At 34.0% G+C, this 19,518-nt stretch overlaps 1 protein-coding gene across 9 annotated transcripts in view; it reads right to left on the bottom strand.

Moving 5' to 3' along the window:
• KCNT2 (potassium sodium-activated channel subfamily T member 2) overlaps positions 1–19,518 on the bottom strand; it is a 354,895-nt gene that overhangs the window by 167,698 nt on the left and 167,679 nt on the right. For all 9 annotated transcript variants that reach the window (XM_082615038.1, XM_082615036.1, XM_082615040.1 and 6 more), the window contains 3 exons: positions 6,146–6,326; positions 4,768–4,932; positions 2,868–3,004 (listed from right to left, as the gene is read on the bottom strand). In XM_082615038.1, the coding sequence (XP_082471164.1) occupies positions 2,868–3,004; positions 4,768–4,932; positions 6,146–6,326 (483 nt within the window). The remainder of the gene's footprint in view (positions 1–2,867; positions 3,005–4,767; positions 4,933–6,145; positions 6,327–19,518) is intronic.

Raw genomic sequence — 19,518 nt, forward strand, 5'->3', positions numbered from 1 at the left:
GAATGTATTAGTTAACATTAAATCCCAAATTTTCATGTGACATAGGATAAGAAATGAACATAGAAATGGTGCCTTCTTTCTTAATTCAGCTTTTTGAGAATTACCACCCTGCTACCTCTCACTCATCCACACTTTTCTTTTTTATTCTTATGGAGGAATGCTTCTTGCAAATGTGACTGATTTTGCTAAGAAACCATTATTAACACTATTAATACTAAATGAATGTGTTAATCCTAGGTAGTATCAAGCTAAGATACTAATAACTAATCCTAATGGCTTAGATTAATTTATTAGGTAGTCAAAAGACTTCATTTAACACAGAAATTCATACTGACCATAATATGTGCATGACTCATTTTTACCCTATGAAGAACTTAACTCATTATAATAAATTAAGCGTATTGATTATCTATGCAGATGAATATAAAGATCCAAGTTATGTTACTGTCTAAGCAACTATTTCTTTACAGTTCCCAAATAATAAATATAGATAGCAAATAGCAAACACCTGTGTTTTACTTGAGGTACTGGGAGAATCTGACTTATTCTAGAACTGTCATGTATAGTGACAACGTATATGAAGTATGTAATCCACAACAAATACTAATATTGGGTGGGTCAAAATGTTTGTTCCGTATTTTGGGTAAGATGGCTCTAGTATGGAGAAGGTGCTGCGACTGATTGAATGTGTCAAAAGTGGTTTGTGAAGTTTCGTGCTGGAGATTTCTTGCTGGATGATGCTCCACAGTCGGGTAGACCAGTTGAAGTTGATAAGGATCAAATTGAAACAATAACTGAAAATCAACATTATACCATGCGGGAGATAGCCGACATAACCAAATCAAGCTTTGAAAATCATCTGCACCAGCTTAGTTATGCGAATCACTTTGATGCTTGGGTTCCACATAAGTTAAGCAAAAAAAGCTTCTTGACCATGTTTCCACATGTGATTCTCTACTGAAACGTTATGAAAATGTTCCATTTTTAAAACAAACTGTGATGGGCAAAGAAAAGTGGATACTGTACAACAATGTGGAATGGAAGAGATCATGGGGTAAGTGAAATGAAGCACCACCAACCACACCAAAGGCTGGTCTTCATCCAAAGAAGGTGATGCTGTGTATATGGTGTGATTGGAAGGGAATCTTCTATTATGAGCTCCTTGCAGAAAACCAAACAATTAATTCCAACAAGTACTGCTCCCAATTAGACCAACTGAAAGTGGCACTCGATGAAAAGCGTCCAGAATTAGTTAATATAAAATGCATAATCTTCCATCAGGATAACGCAAGGCCTTATGTTTCTTTGATGACCAGGCAAAAACTGTTACAGGTTGGCTGGGAAGTTATGATTTGTCCACCGTATTCCAGACATTACCCCTTCGGATTTCCATTTATTTCAGTCTTTAAAAATTCTCTTAATGGAAAAAATTTCAATTTCCTGGAAGACTGTAAAAGGCACCTGGAACAGTTCTTTGCTCAAAAAGATAAAAAAGTTTTAGGAAGATGGAATTATAAAGTTGCCTGAAAAATGGCAGAAGGTAGTGGAACAAAAAGGTGAATACGTCGTTCAATAAAGTTCTTGGTGAAAATGAAAAATGTGTCTTTTATTTTTACTTAAAAAACTGAAGGCACTTTTTGGCCCATCCAATATATTCTCAAAGAAGCTTAGTTTTCCAATTATGTACCATTCATTATATCCTGACAGTTTCTACTGACTTTTTTGTTTCAGAAGTTATTAAATCTTTGGAAAAATCTCAGTTAAACTGAACTATTATATATAAATCAAAACTAATGTCAGAGTTCCTGTTATGAGCTATCTAGTCATCTTTTGCAGGAGTAAGCAGCAAAAAGGAGTTTGGAAATTTTCTTCTGTTCTTTTCCGTCACCCACACACACCCTCCCCCATACACACACAAACACAAACACACAGAGAACATGCATAAAGAAACACAGAACAAACACATGGAAAACATGCACCAACACACACACTAACACACATGCTCAAGTGATCTGGAAAAAAACCAAAACAACAACAAAGAAAAAAACACTTATGAAATTGAGGGAAGATACTTTTAAACCTAAAAGAATTTGTAGGACAACTCAAGGATAAACATGAAGATATGTTTAAAACTTGTAAAATAAGAGAAAACATTGAGCAAAGCTACCTGCACTAAGGAACGCTTCTGGCTTCTGAAACTAAGGATGCTGTTTTGCAGATGCCCTGATTCCCCAGTGTCTACAGTCTAACCAACCATCCTCTCACTCTGCCCCCTGAAATGACCCTCATGACCTGTGACAAATGTGTAAGACTATGTCACCTTTAAGCTGGGTGGGCTGGCATCTACACAACAAGAAGAGAGAAACTAAGACCCCTGTCACCTTTCTGATTCTTCCAGTCCCCAAGGACTCGTTCATCTCAGACACCAAGCAACATAAGTGTTACCTGCCCAGTATATGATACAAGCTCCTTAAATTTAAACCCTGACGCAAACTGCTTTGGCATCTCACACAATGTTTAGCCCAAGATTTTTATCTGTGGAATAAAAACAGTATCCAGGGATTTGGAGATGAGTCTCCTTGAGTCTGGATAACTCAGCTCACCTCCCATCAGCCTGAGATAATTACACGACACCACACTTCTCACCGTGTTGTGTGGATGCAGTCTGCTGAACATCCCTGCCCTGAGAAAGAGGAGCAAATACGCGGATTTTATATTTTTAACCTTCCGATTTGACCAGCAGTGGGACGAAAGCAAAAGCCTGTATTCAAATACACATCTTGCAACACTGAAAACTGCTAAAATTTGGAGGAGAGAAAAGATATTAAAACACTACAAGATGGAAAATACTGAAGAGATATACTCACTTTGCTCGCAACAGATCCTGATCTTTAAGGGCTGAACCTTGAAGGTAGATGACTCTTTGTGACCACATCGGAATCTGTAGGACCCTTCGGACCTGCACATCCATTTCAGTAGGACACAAAATCACCACATAATAATCCTACTCAAAACAAAGGGGGCCATGGGTTAGAGACAATAATGCTTTGTTTTATACTACGTAGGTAAATAGAATATCTAAGAACATTTCAAAATATGATAAAGTAGAAATTAACTCTTACTAACAAATAAAAGTTTGATTTAAAACCTAGTGTCAAATAAAATGATTCAGTAATAAACATAACAGACATATAAACATCTCATAAGTCAATATATTCATCCTGATCTTTTTCAATTTTATTAGTACCAGGAAGGGAAGGTAATCGCTGCTTATACTCAGCACACATTTTCCAGTCTATGAAGTTTTCAGTTACGACTTCAGGCTGATTCTAAAAGATAAATTGCATACCAGCCAGAAGTCCTAAGGATCAATTCATACTTCGAATTGTTACTTTTAGAATAAAAACTGTGATGGTGATTTGTATCATTTGGTAATATTATTATGAACTGATAATATTGAAAATATTCTGATGAATATCTGAATGGAAAAAGATTCACAAAAATATTGATAATACTGACAAAGTAACTTAAATTTAAAAGTTTGAGATCAAAATATTTCAAAATAATGGTCTTTTGGAGAAAATAAAAAACAATCTGTAAGAATTTAAAATCTATAAGAATTTAAAATAATTTATCTATAAGAATTCAAATTCTCTGGTAAACATTCACCATTTTATCACTTTATAATATATCTAGTAGGAATTTTTGGAGTTCTAAGAATTCTCCATATTGATATTAGACAAAATAAATTACTAGGGATCAAAATTTGGAAGGATCGAATTTTCCCCCAAATAGATTTTCTTTGTGGGTTTTAATAAGCATCTGAAATTATTTAATATGAATAATAAAAAACCTAACCATTAAATATGGAATTCCTACAAAAAAAGAAAAATAATTTATGCAAAAACAGAATAATATATTATATTAGTATCACTTCTAAAGTAATTTTTTAATCCAAAAAATAGTATTTTAAAAGTTCTCTAAAATATTCAAGAAAAAAATCTCTTTAAGGGAGAGATAATTGATGTACTCAGCACTGTCTTGACCTCAGGATTATCCAAACTCTTGCCACAGATTTATTGGGAAAACACAAGAAATTCAAGTAGCTCTTTGCTGTTTGGACTAGATTAAGTGCCTTGAGCAGCAAAGGAGATGACCTAAGTCTACACTGACACAGAACCATGGCAAGTGGAAGAAGTATCTGAGGAGTTTGTCTGCATAGACAGAAGAAGAGATTTTTCTGAATTTATTATCTCAATCAGCAAGTTATTTCCCAAATTTTGGTCATTTTTTGTTACTATAAATAAGACCTAGTTTCACTCCAGGAAACAAAAGGAAAAATGGAACTTCCAGACTTCCACATTTCTATCAGCAACACTTGATAAATGTCTGAAATATTCAAGTAAGCAGATGGTATTGAAATGATTCTTTCATTGTTTTATTATATTTTATGTTAAATTTCAATGTTTCATAAAAAATATCATTTATGCATTACCCAAGGGAGAAAAAAAACAATCATTTTAATCAGAGAAAACCTTTCTTTGTAGCAGTAACATAATTCCATCTGTCTTTCAGTATAGATACAGAAGGAAACTTAACATACTGTGTATTCCTCCAGCATTTTTTTCTATGTTCCTGGTTATATTTGTAGTTCTTCATTTTCTCTTTCTAAATTTGAGTGTATAAATAAAAATCCTCCAGAACACAGGCTGTACCATGATTAACTGACTTTGACAATGTTAGTAGGTATGATCTGTTTAAAGGTACCTGGAGTCTTGGATGAGCATAGAATTCATTCAGGAAGTCCATGAGTAAGTCAATCTTCAGTGAGCTGACACACAGAACAACGTGCTTTTCAGTCTGAGCTCTGTGTCGACTATAGTTTCCACCTGACTTTTGTCTCTCCATCCACAAATAGGCCAGCTGTTCAAACTGTAATGCATTTTCCACATGTGAAAGAAAGACACGGGACATAAAAATAAAAATAAAATTAAATGCAATACATCTGTTGTTTACTAAGTATGCTCAATTTCTTAGATGAAAGTCTTTGAGATGCAAAGGATCAGTGTTCCCTTCAATAAGAGGCTCTTTACAGGATGGCTGCAGAGCTTGCTAATGCCTCCCAGGGCCTTCAGGTCTTCAGGAAACACAGTAATATGATTTTCCTATTGTATCATAGCAGGGCACTAAGAGGTCCGTGCCTCTGCTCTGTCCAGTAGGGTATGCAGCTATATATGTCATGCACTGAGTCAAAGAGAAAAGCCTCACTTTTTTTCTCCCACATTCTTATATCAACTTCAGCCCACATCTCCTGCAAGGGGAGATACCCTTACCACAAATGAAAGGTCACATTCTAGTTATTTAGTAGTTGGTATCTAAGGGTTGTGGAGTGTATAGGGGAGGGGTGTCATTAAGGATGACATGTATGATTGGATAGGAATGGGAAGATCATTTTTATACCTATGTAAAGTATATTTCAATACACTGTGGCCAATGGTTCTGTAATGGAACATGCAAGTTTGATTTGTATTGGCCACATCTTGTTTCTGACCTGCCCACCCATGGACACCCAGAGTTCATTGCAGGAAAAAGTTGAAGATTGCCTCTATGTATCTTTAGTCTCATTTTATATCTCTGTCCCTTTGCTATCTCCTTATCCATTCTCCAAAATGCTGCATGATAGCTATGTATCATCTTCAGATTTTGTTTTAGTTGACCATCATATGGAAACAATTTTTATTCATTACAACACATGGCTTTTAGATGTATTTTCAAGACTCAAGAGAAATCAACCTTTTGCAAGTATATTTCCTTGAGCTATCATTCTATAATTTAAAAATATACTATCGTACAATCCTATAATTAACATAAATATTCTACATTTGAAAGAAAGCACCTTGAAGAATTGAAATGAAATGTGAGCTATCAATAGTGACTGGAGGGGAAAAAAAACCTCAATGTTTCTAATACAATGCAAAAAGGCATTTTTGATACAATTGTAATTAATTGACTGGATGGAATAATAGCAGGTGTTAATATATTATTGTTAGATTAACAAGCTATCATGCAATTTTTATTAAATGTGGAAGATTTGATTTCATAAGACTTTGCAGGTTCCTATAAAATTTAACATGGTTGTGTTTACCTGTATGGGGAGAACCACGAGAGCAACACAGATCATGGCAACAACAAAAAGCTTGGACGACCATGTTTCTGGAGTGACATCCCCAAAGCCCACAGTAGAAAACGTCACAATGCAGAAATAAAGGGAGTCGAAGAGATTCAGCTTCTTTCCTATTCGTTCCAGATGTTGGATTCCACAAATGCTAAAGAAACACATGTGTATTACAATTAAAACTTTCAAATTAGGCACACTGCTTCTCATCATGACTCTCTTGAAAACCAAAGTGCATTTCATAAAGCCACTTAGTAGTTAGGATCTTATATTGAACAATATGTTGGTTGAGGAAATATAATTTTTAAGCTTTTTTTCTACATCAAACAGATATAGTCTTATTTTCATTAGTAGCCAAAAATTGTAGCCAAAATATCACAAAATATATCTGAATAGCATGTAAAATAAATTGACTGAATTTCATTGGTGACTTACACAAACATTTTGAATGCATGTCAAGGAAACATAGACACCAGAATTCACTAGATCTATTCCCCATCAAAATCGCAATTGTCAGAGGGTGGTGGTGGGATGAATTGGGAGATTGGGACTGACATATATACACTAATATGTTTAAAATAGATAACTAATAAGAACCTGCTGTATAAAAAAATAAATTAAAAAATCAAAAGAAAATAGCAATAGTCAGTAGTCTTTTTTTTTTTAACAGAGAGACATTTTTCAGTATATATATATGTGGTATAGATATACGTGTATATATTCCGTGTGTGTGTGTTCCATACACAGTCATCCTTCAGTATCCCCTGGGGTCTGGTTCCAGGATCCCCACAGATACCAAAATCTACAGATGCTCAAGTCCCTTATATAAAATGGCATAGTATTGATATTTGCATATAACCTATGCATATCATTCTGTATACTTTAAATCATCTCTAGATTACTTATAGTACCTAATACAATGTAAATGCTGTAAAAATAGCTATAAATAAGTTGCAAAGTCTATGTAAATAGTTGCTTGTATGCGGCAAATTCAAGTTTTGTTTTTTGGAACTTTCCGGAAATTTTTTCCCAAATATTTTCAATCTGTGATTAGTTGAATCCACAAATGTGGAACTTGTGGATACAGAGGGACAACTGTATACAGGAAAGGCTTAAGGAGTTAACCATTGCAAGGTGCCCCTAAAACTGAGTCTCTAAGTAGATCGATTATCTGTACAAAGTTATTGATGATATGAAAGTAAGGGAACAGCATAGAAATTGTTATAAGATGTTCCCAAAGTAGAATTGTTAAAATAGCATTAGAATAGCACTGCTACTAGCTAAAAAAAAGTAAGGCTATGAAACATGCATATATGTGCAATGTTGGAGGGAAATGAGATTTGCAACATAAAAAATCAGCAATAAAAAGGAATCTAGTATTGACGCATGTTAAAATATGAACAAGCCAAAAAAAGAGTGAAAGAAGCCCGATGTAAAAGACTACATATTGTATGATTCTTTTTATATGAAATGTCCAGAAAAGACACGGAAAGCATATTAATGGTTGCTTGGGGCTGATGGTAGGAATGGGGTGATGAAAATGTTCTAAAACTGGACTGTGGTGATGATTGCAGAGCTTTGTAAATATACTAAAAATGATTGACTTTTACACTTAACGTGAATGAATTTTATGGTATGTAAATTACACCCTTATAAAGCTGTCATAAAAAATCCCTGTATGCTTCTGGATACTCTTTGTAACTTCTATACAGAACAAGCAGACACAGCTTGATTATGATGACCAAGAAGATGTGCTATTCAATGTTTAAACGACAGAAATTCCTTTTCCAGCCTTTTAAGATATCTATGTATTTGTCTAAGTTACAATTCATAAATATTCAATTATCTTAAATCTTTTTAAGGCAGAGTATAAGCCACTGGATAGTTCAGAAGGTGGGTAGGCACACAGGTAGATAAACCAAGGGACAGAAGAGAAACAGTAGGGTATGTGTCATCATTTTTCTTCTGAGGCAGGAACTGTTCTGTTCTTTTTCTGTTTTCTTAACTCCAGGTCTCCAGAATATTTCAGTAAAATTTCACTTGTTCTATGTTCAGAAATTTTGTGCAAGCTGCCTGCCAGGTCATAATAGTTGACTCATGTCAGTTTATTTTATCAGCTGCCTCTATGCAATATACCAGCCAAGCTAATTCTAAGACTATTCAGATGGAGCCTTCATACAACCAAAGAGAACAGCTGTTTGATAACAATAGACCTTTCTGTGGAATGTTTTTTACTTTATTTAAAATAATTTATATTTGAGAATGTAAACAACTTCGCATCACTTTTACACTTCAGTAGGAAATAGAATGAGGAAAATATAATTTATATACTTTTAAGAAGTCAAATGTTACTGAAGGGCTTACTATATTTTGCATAACTACACATTAAAAGCAAATCTCTGTTTATAGATAAAATGTACATTTCCTAATTCAGACATGTGTTACCATGACCAGGACTACAAGAAAAAATCTCCTGCTTTGCTTCCTGGTCTTCAGTTTGTCCTTCTTTTAATGCGACCCACTCATAAAGGCCATATTCCTATTCTTTAAACACAGCTTGGATATATCTATCTCAGGTTCAAAAAAGCAACTGGATTCTCACTGTTGAAGAACACTTTCTAATTTGTGGTGTGACATATTATTATAATAGCTGCCAATAAATCAGTTCTTATGTTCATTCTCCTTTGCAACATGATATTGCTGTACTTCCCACTAAGGTGTACAATCTATCTCTCCTTGACCTTGAATTTAAGCTGGCCTATTGACTTGTTTTGACCAATAGGGTATTGTGGAAGTGATGCTGTGTGAGTTGCATAAGCCTAGACCTTAGGGGACAATGAAGCTCTTGTTCTCACTTTCTTGGAAGTCTAAGACCAAGACTTCCAAGTCTTGGAAGTTCTGAAGACACTGAAGTTCTTGTTCTCACTTATGGTGCTGTGCAACAGCCCCATACAGTCAACTGGAGGATGAGGGGCCATGCGGAGGAAAACAAGGATGTCCCAGCTGCCAGCCAGCACAAACAGCTGCACTGCAGAGAGACGCCGTCTTGGACTCACCAGCACCTGTGAGGCTGTCATGTGACTGAAGCCAAAAGAGTAATCACAGGTGAAAACAGCAGAAAAACTGCCTCAGGCACCCATCACAGAACTGTGAGAAACTACGAAGTTTTGGGTTTGGCAGTGGCTTGTTATTTAGCAATAGATACGTGGTGCATATAGGATTAACTAGAATCCAGGGGCTTCCCTGGTGGTGCAGTGGTTAAGAATCCACCTGCCAATGCAGGGGACATGGGTTCAAGCCCTGGTCTGGGAAGATCCTATGTGCTGCAGAGCAATTAAGCCCACGTGCCACAACTACTGAAGCTAGCGCGCCTAGAGCCCGTGCTCCACAACAAAAGAAGCCACCGCAATGAGAAGCCCGCCCACAGCAACAAAGAGTAGCCCTGCTCACCGCAATGAGAGAAAACCCACACGCAGCAACGAAGAGCCAACCCAGCCAAAACTAAATAAATAAAATACATTTATAAAATAAAAATGAAATAAAATAAGGTGCCTCTAGTAAAGTGAAATAAGGTGAAAAATAAGGTGAAAAAGTAGCAGAACTAATTAATAATCATTTGATAAATCTTTGCAAAGCTTTGTAAGAAAAAAGAATTAACTAGAATTCAAAACCTGGATCTAACCTGTTCTTTCTTCAATGTTTCTCTCACTTATCTTCCCTTTACTTGTTATTTGGACAGTTTGCTTATCATAATATATATAACCCATGCCCCAATGTATACTTTTTGCCCAATCTGTTTCTTTCAACTGAAAATCCTCTTTCTCCCAATACCTACAAGAATTCCCATTTTTTGAAACCCTAGCTCAAATATGACCTCCCTCATGAAGACTTCTTTGTATCCCAAGCTACAGTGTTTCTGATGAATTTCTAAAGTATATGAGTTCATGTCTTAGATAGCTACACTTTTACAAATATATATATATATATATATATATATATATATATATATAGTGTTAAATATTTATCAACCCTACTCAACTATTATCAACCTCGATGACAGTATTTATACTTTATAATTTTCCTACAACACTTAGAACAAAGTGCATAGCAGCTATCCAGTAACTAACTGCTAAATGAACAAAAGAACACTTAATTAAACCCTGCTCAAATCATATATACAAACAAACTCCAAAAAATAGTTCATGCATGATTCAGTTTTTTATTACAGTATAACAAACTCCCCCAAACTTAGTGGTTTAAAAAAGTAACAATTTATCATCTCACATGGTTCAGTGGGAAGGTCCTCTGGTTTTCTTGGGCTCACACCTGCAGCTGTGTTCAGCTAGAAGCCTGGCTGAATTGAAGGCCCAGGATGGTCCCACCATTGGGGTCTATGGTCAGGGTTCCTTGTTGGCTGTGGCGCCTAGTTTCTCTCCATGGGACCTCTCAGCCTCCAATCAACTCAACCAGCTTCCTTTTTGGCATGGCAGCTGCAAGCCCTCTGAAGACCTAGCTTTGATCTGCCCATTCTACTTGCCAAAGAAAGTCACAAGATCATCCCAGGTTGAAGGTGTGTGGAAACAGACTCCATCTCTTCATGAGAGGAACCACAAAATATTATGGCTATGCTTTCCATCTACCAAACTGTATAAATGATAATACTTATCACAACCTATGTAAATCTTAATAAATTTTGCTGAATAAACCATATTACAAGGTATTTAATTTCCTTGATATGGTTGTAGTTAAATCTATACTTACAATCATTTTTTATAACCCTTATGCAACATTTCATTTACTTGACCTGGGAAAATCATGTGAGCCTTTCACTTATTTGTTAATATTACACTTACACTTAAAGGACTTGGTATACCTTAATGCTCTCTAAATTGATATGAAAATGAAGACCCCTAAAATGATAAGAAAATGAAACAGTTGTTGCATGTTTGGTATAATTATACAATAGCAAAATCAACTTTTTTAAAAAAGACTAATAAAGATGAATACACTGAATTACTTTTAGAGTTTTCCTCTGATTTTGAATAGGCTCATCTGCTGTTTTCTCTTAGGGGCTCATTAAATGGGTCACTGCTTAGGTTCATGAGTAACAATGTCACTACAGGTTTTAAAACATTGATGTCAACATATGATCTTCTAAGTCAATAAATATTTTTGTAATAAGTAAATGACTTTTATTCCTTCTTCCCAAGAGAAAATGAGGCAGAGGATAGTTAAATATGTAGCCCAAGAACACAATAATCCTTTTAAATTATAGGTCAAATCTTGTTCCCTCTCTGTTTATAACTCTCAATGCCCTTCTTTCACATTCAGAATAAAATCCCAAACACCTGGCTCTTCTCTGACCTCATCTTCCGAGATCACCCCGAATTCACTGTCCTCCAGCCACTCAGCCTCACTGCAGTCAAGCATCAACCAGCTCCTCTCAATGCTTTCCCTTTATTTCTAATCAACATCTCAAAGTTAACGTGTCCAAATGGAATCCTAAACTTCCTCTCTAAATTTGCTCCTCCAAAACTCTTCATCATTGGATGGTGGCAAATAGAGCCTTCTTGAGCCAAAATCCCGGAATCATCCTGGACTTTTTTTTTTCTTTTTTTTATAACAACCCATATCCAATCTTTTAGCAAACTTCACTGCTTCTAACTTCAAAATATAACCAGACTCCACAATCACTACTCACCATTTATACTGCCACCACAATGATCCCTGCCATCAGTTTCTCTTCCCTCCACTGCAGTAAACATCCCCACCCTTTTTCCAACAGCTTATAGTCAACCCATCAGCCAGAGCTGCCCTATGACAACATGAGTCAAGCCATGCTATTTCTCTACTTAAAGCCCTGAGAGGGTTCCCTATTTCTCTTAGACTAAAAGCTAACAATCGTTCATTTGTCTCCAGCGCACTCCTCTATCCGACCCTTCCCTATGCTTTCTGGACTAATTTTCTACTTTCCTCCCTGTGGTTTGCTCTGCCCGAGCTACACTGGCATTCTTGCTTTCTGACCAACATGACAGGCATGGTCCAGACTCAGGGTCTTGTCATGGACTGCTCTCTCTGGCTGGACCCTATTGCCGAGATATTGTCATGGCTATCTCCTCACATCCTTCAAGTCTTTACTTCTATCCTGACTATCATATGTACTCCAAGTCTTTCTTATCCTGCTTCATTAAAAAATATATATAATAGTTTTAGTCATTTGCTGGGTTTGATGCCCATTGTCCATAAACCTCTATAAGAATGGAGTCTATTAGGACAGAGTCACGTGGTTTCTTCATCTATGTTGCCTGAGCACCTATATTACTGCCAAGAACATAATGATGTGTATTAATATTTCCTGAATGAATGAGGGTCTGAATGTAAAATACACAGATCTCTGTTGCCCACATTTAAATCACCTAGCTATTTAGCCTGGTTAGATATAAACTAAATACAATTCATTAAAGAAAGAGCACATAAAAAAAGTTTATCTCACCACTGCCTTAATGGTGGAATCTAATACAACTAAGAGGCAAGGCTAAATACTTCTTTGTCAAAAGAGGCAAATGATTTTCCCACCACCTTTTGAAATATTCGAGTACTTATAAACAAGTAAATTACGTTTTATTTCCCTTAGTAATTCACTTTTGTAACCCCAACCTTTGTTTAGTTAGCACTACTTAATATGATAAATACAAAATTTGGAAATTTAAAATGCATTGACTTACTTATTGAAACCCATTCTGCTTGGATAATAGGCAAGCAAATTGTATAACTAAAAATTTGTCTTTTTATAAAATCAAATTTAATATTCAAATATAAAACTTGTATTTATTTAGTCTTGTTAACATTCTAAAATTTCCGTCACTAACATATTTAAAAACAGTTTGAATTACTGAAGTAAACTGACTATATTTCACCATTTACTAATCAAAAGTTTTACCCAAAATCCCATTCATGTTAGTGAATGAATCTTGCATACATTAATACTAAGTTCAGTCAATCAGGTTAGTTACATAGCTATCATAATAACAAAAGTATCCAGCTTATGTTTTATGGAAGAAACAAATTACTCTCAAACATTAGAGAGAGATTTGCCTACAATAACTTTATGATCTTGACTTCGTTGTTGGGATTCACTTCACATGAACTTCCGCAACTATTTCCCGTATGTTCTCTTGTATTTATGTAAAGAATCACATTATTTGAAGGGTAGAAAGAGTTTAGAAGGGAATTCTGCAGAATTTGCACTAACATCAAATTCTAAGATAGGATCTTCACATTATTTAAACAAAAAATTCTTTCAAACCTCCTCTAGAATTATAAAAATTAGATTTTAAAAGTATTTTGAAAATTTCTTGTTGCATGTTTTTATTTTACAAAAGTAAATACTAACACATGGGGAAGCTTAATAAAAAGGCAGAGACCAGACTACTCTGATCACATTATATGGACACAGCATCACTTTCTGATACTAGTTATAGAGCATCTACAGGCAACACGTGGAGAATGTTAAGAATATCTGCCAACGTATTACATACCATTTTGGTTATAGGTGACACAACTAGGAATGTTTTAAAGAAATATGAAAACTTATATTACTCTTCTATGTCAATCATTCAAGTAAAAATATTTTAATATTGTTCATATAAATTATCTTTCTAAACAATATGAAGGAACGTAAAAAGTGCACTTTCAGGAGAGATAGATACACAGATAGTTTACTGTTACTTTATTATATAATTCTGGAGGCTAAGACAGTTTTAGCATTGAAATACCCTTTTATTTTACTATGCATAAACATTAATATTTCATTTATACGTTAGCTATTTTTCCTAGCAGTGTGAATGCTACAATGTGCTGTATAAGGTTTTGAAACTATTCAGTGATTATAATCCATTTTAATATAGATTGTTATCTTATTTAATTCACAGATGTCTTTCGAGCCATTATTAAATGAAAACTGCCTCTTCTCCCTGATCATAATTGATGAAGTTCAGTTAATTATTATTTTGTCTCTGTACCCAGAAGTGATTTTAATGATGACACAGATTTTCTGATAAGCTAAATCCAAGAATATGCTCAAATACAGCACATTCATAATCAAAATATCCTATTTTGCCTCCTTATAAAAGAGATACATCTGTTCAGTCAGTCAAAGCCCAAGGTAAACTATTCAAATTATATCCTGAAATGAAAGTAGCAGCGGGATTTAATAATATAGAATTAAAAAATAAATAATCATGCTGGCGGATATTAGTAAATACTCTGTTACCTTCAAATTTTCTAGTAATCAAATTTAATGTTGTTTTGTGACTGGGCCATAATATTTAAGAAAAAAAAGGTCACTTAAATGCTTAATTTTAATGGATACCTAATTGTAACCAAATTTTTGTTTATTATCATGTATCCCCTGCCTAAACAGTTGAAATTAAATAATTTACTACAATTTAAGATATAAAAATAAACCAATATCACACCATGTTCTACTTGCATTTTTGTTTCTTTAATATGCATACAAGTTACTCAGATTCACTTGTAGTGAGTGACTTTGAAATGGGAAGTTGCAAATGAATATATTTTTCTTATAATTTCTCTACTGTAAAAATACCTATCAATTTTAAATTTAAAAATGAAATCTATAAAACCAGTAAGTGCTATAATATTTTAATCAACTGTTTAAAATGGAAAAAGTGTGAACTAATATCATAAAGGTAAGTCATGTTTATTGATACAAATACACTTATTGATCGTTTACTAGTGCCAGGCACTGAGCTGTATGTTAGAGATGTAGATACATGACATCTTAGTCTACACAAAAACAGTTTCTAAAATCTAAAGTGAATGATTTTACCCTCAACTTTATAACACTAATTACTACTAGCAATAACACCATAAATTAATAATCAAACATTCAATTCATAACTTGATTAATACTAACATAGGGAAACTACTTAAGCTTTTTAAATATCATGCTCCTCAACTGAAAAGTAAATGTAATCATGTTAACTTCTTCATTTGGTTATTATGAGAATTAAGTGGTCTAATGCTCAGTGAAATGCCTGACACCTAAGAACCTTCAATGAATTCATTAGTAATTTTGTTATTTATATGACAGCCCCAACATAAAAGAAAAAGAAACATAAAAATGAGTCAAATATAAGGATCCAATATCTCCACATAAGTGTTAAAAAGCCCTCTCCACTTGACAAAAAGCTAAATGTACTATTAGCAAGAGAGTCAGGGACTGTGGAGGAAAAGAAGGACAATGAGAGAACAGCCTGTCTGTTCTCTTTGCTGTGGATTAGCTAACAGAGTTGTTAGCAGCAGAAAACCACCCATGGATTAATGAATATCTGTAATCGTGTCCAATCTTTTCTCCGCCCTGTAACCCTTAACTGCTAGGGGAAGTGGAAACATGGGCAAGTGTGGAGGGCTCTAAAAAGAAGAGTTAGGCAATTTGCAAGCTAAACCTATAATCTTTAACTATTTAGAAAGATGGTCATGCTGATATTAGTTGAACTTTGGAGGGTTCACTGTCGTCACTTACAGAAAGGGACAACTAATTCTTGGTAATGCAGTAAGGAAAAAAAAAAGTTAGGTGTTATTTTTGGGCCAAAATGTCAATATCAGGCTAGTGACTTGTTTTAAAAAGGAATACTTATTTTAAAAAAGGACTACTTATCCCTGAGATTGCTTAAATGAAATAATTTCTATTGTGATTATATAAAAGACTGTACATATGTATATTATATATGTATCTATTTTTAAAATTCACTATATAATGATAAGCATGTCATTATATGGTAATATTTTAAGATTTAAATGTTAAAATCATAATATTTTGAAAAAAGTACAATTTTCTCTTTTTATATAATTTAACATATTAACTCATACTCAAGGCTATCATTTAAATATGTATTTAATTTTATACAACTTATGAATTTTCTATCTTATGAAGATTAAATATACCTGGTTTTTGAAATTCTATGCATTTTGAGAAGCAGAGTATTCCTGCCATTCACGTATTTATGTTTTTTTTTCATAATTGTGGTCAGTATTCACAATACTGGGCTTAAACTGGAATTTCAAAAGTCTTTCACATAGCCATTTCTGCCTTAATGAAATTTAGTTTTATATGAATACTCACTTGTGACAATGTCTATTTTAAAGATCATTGTCACAGAATAAAAACCCTTGAGGAATTTTATAGCAAGTACTTTGGAAAGTTTTTTTTTTTTTTAAATCAAGTGGACATGCATTTAAACTATGCAGATTGGAGGATGAAATGCCAACTAGTCAAATATGTCTTTAAATACCAACTCAGAACTTGATTACCACAAACATGCACCAGAAACACAGAAATGCCCTCGAAATTTCATATCATCCAATACTTCCACAATCAATAAGGACAAAGACTGACTATATGACTAGAACCATATGAACAAACACAGCCCATGAATGATACAATGTTTTCTTTGGTTTTCAACCAATATTTGTTGTTTTTCAGTATGACCTATAGATATCAAGGAATAAAGGCAACAGATAATATTGGCATAAGAAAGAAACAGTAGGAAAAATTTTGCAGATGGAGAGGGATATAAATTATTTTATTTTGGGATATGTTGAATTTATCATTCCTGTAAAATATTATGTCCAATTCATTAAAATAAAGTAATTTATTAATATATACCTATTAGAAGCCATACCTACACTCCTTGGGTAAATCTTACCTGATGGTAATTTTTTTACAATTCTAATATTTTCAATTCCAAAAAAACAGTAATATGCACTTGTTATTACAAGACAAATAACGAAGATATAAATAAGAATTAATATTATTCCACCTCTTTCTATCCATGAAGTAGTAATATTTAGTACATACCCTTTTTTTTTTTTTTCTTTTTGCGGTATGCGGGCCTCTCACTGCTGTGGCCTCCCCCGCTGCGGAGCACAGGCTCCGGACGCGCAGGCCCAGCGGCCATGGCTCACGGGCCCAGCCGCTCCGCGGCATATGGGATCCTCCCAGACCGGGGCACGAACCCGTATCCCCTGCATCGGCAGGCGGACTCTCAACCACTGCGCCACCAGGGAGGCCCAGTACATACCCTTTTGCTTCTTTGGTATTTTGTTTTGTTTGCTTTTGTCCTCAATGTAAATGCACTTTTGATGTGAGTTTGGCAATTTATTACTATAGGATTTTTATATCTATCTTTTTAAAGTGATCTTGAGTTACAGTTTTATATCCCAACCCATGTTCCCTGAGAAGCCAGTTTGCTGACCAGACATAAGGGTCTACAGTCAAATACATCTGGCAACTCTGAGTTAAGTATATTTTATCTAGCAAAGGATTTTTCAGATCCCTTTAATGAGTTAATGTTGATCATGAATCTCTGAGAATAGAATACTTTTCATAGGATTAACCAAACATATCTGCCAAAGTTCTTACTTTTGATAGAGTATCTTGAAGTAGGAGGGTTTTATGAACTAAAATATGAGAACATCAGCCCATAATTTGTGCTCTGAGTATTTTAGAATAACTGTTTAGCTTAATCATTAAATTATTTGGGTAACTTTGTACCTTTGTCCATGTCCTGAATTACACCACCCTGGATTTACTGTTCCTTGAGGAAGTTTAACAATGAAACATTCCGTCCCTGGAGTTTTTTGCTCTGTTTTGTTTTTTGTCTTTTTAATTGAGATCAAAAGATATAATTTTAAAATGCAACATTTTAAAGGCTTTCCATCTCTACCCTTAATCTCAATTTAATACTATTTAAAAACCCATAAATATGCATTTTGGAATGACCTACCATTCCTTCCATAGATCCACAAAAATCAATATGCCTCATCATAATTCCTTGGTCTTTACTGACTTCCTACAAAACTGAACTTTGAGCTCATATGACAAAGGACAGTTTATAAATACAGGCCCACAGCAGCCGTACTGAGTGCTGGATATACATAGAAGAGTCCTCTCTTCCTGCTCACAAAGAAGCTAAGAGAATAGGACAAATATTTTCATAAGCACTGTAATTGTTTAGATGTGGATCGCCAAATTGAGCATGTTACATGAAAAACAAGACTCCAAATTTTATCTCATTAAAAAAATTATAAATTCTCCTTTTCTGTTAACTGAAATAGTGTTAAATCTTAGGATAATTTTTTAAAGGATTCAAACACATGCAAAATTCATAATCACATTAATTAAAAAAGGATTAGGCTCCATTTTACACTAAATATATAAAGCAATGATATATATTATACCACACATTTAATTTCTAGTTAAACTTAGGAAAAAATAAAGGCTAATGTAAAGTATTTATTTCTTAAGTCTCACTTTCACTAAATACTCTTCCATTTAGAAATGCTAACATCTTAATTTATATATTTAAAATCTACTTTTTTTCTCTTTCACTCACTTAGTGAAAGAAGGATCACTAGGGTATGAGTTAGAAATTATGTAAGGCTATACGCTACACCAACCATAACAAAATGGTAAGTGTTCTTTCTTATAATAAATATTTCAATTAAAGAGATTCTACGTTGTCCCTTACCAGTCCTACAGAATACATTTATTTTCACAAAATTGCATTAAATTTCAGTTTATTACATTTCCTCTCTTTTCATCAATAATGACCTAAACAAAATAAAAGCATCTACTCAATAGTCGATGTAAATTACTCATAGGCTCATCAACCTATAGGCCATTACTAGTATATTGCACACAGATGGAAGTAGGATTTTTTTGTTCATGGTAGGAAAGATGGAACTTATAATCACGTAGTGTTTTTTTTTATGTTCCTCAGGTTATATTTTGAGCATGTATTCATATTCATCCATAATTATTTATTTAAAAAATGGGTACTGTGTGTCAATGTAAAATGTAGTTTCTACTATAAATTGTGAAGGAAGTAGGAAAATAAAGAAACAAGGTAGTGGGATAAGAAAGATGATTAAACAGATTAAACTAGGTGAAAACAAGGAGACAAAATCATTATGGTTAAAGGTAATAAATAACATGGTATAGGCAAGAATCAAGTAAAATCAGGATGTTGTTCTTGAAAATCTCACTTTAGGAGACTCCAAAATTAAACCCTTACTGGAAAAAATGGGGAACTGTATCACTAGCAGAAAGCTATTAAAATTATGTTCATACTTTAAAACAAAATAGCATGGATAAGACAGTAAATAAAGATGTGATACTTAATCATCTTATATTCTTGTTAATAAGTGAAACATTTTTTACTCCTTGTTTTCTGGAAAACTTTTAGGATTTTCCTCCCCTGAAGCTTCAATAAAGGCTTGTAATTTCATTTCCACTATGTTGTAGACCATATGCACTT

This window comes from Mesoplodon mirus (genome assembly GCF_964341445.2).
Source record: "Mesoplodon mirus genome assembly, chromosome: 3".
Lineage (NCBI taxonomy): Eukaryota > Metazoa > Chordata > Mammalia > Artiodactyla > Ziphiidae > Mesoplodon > Mesoplodon mirus.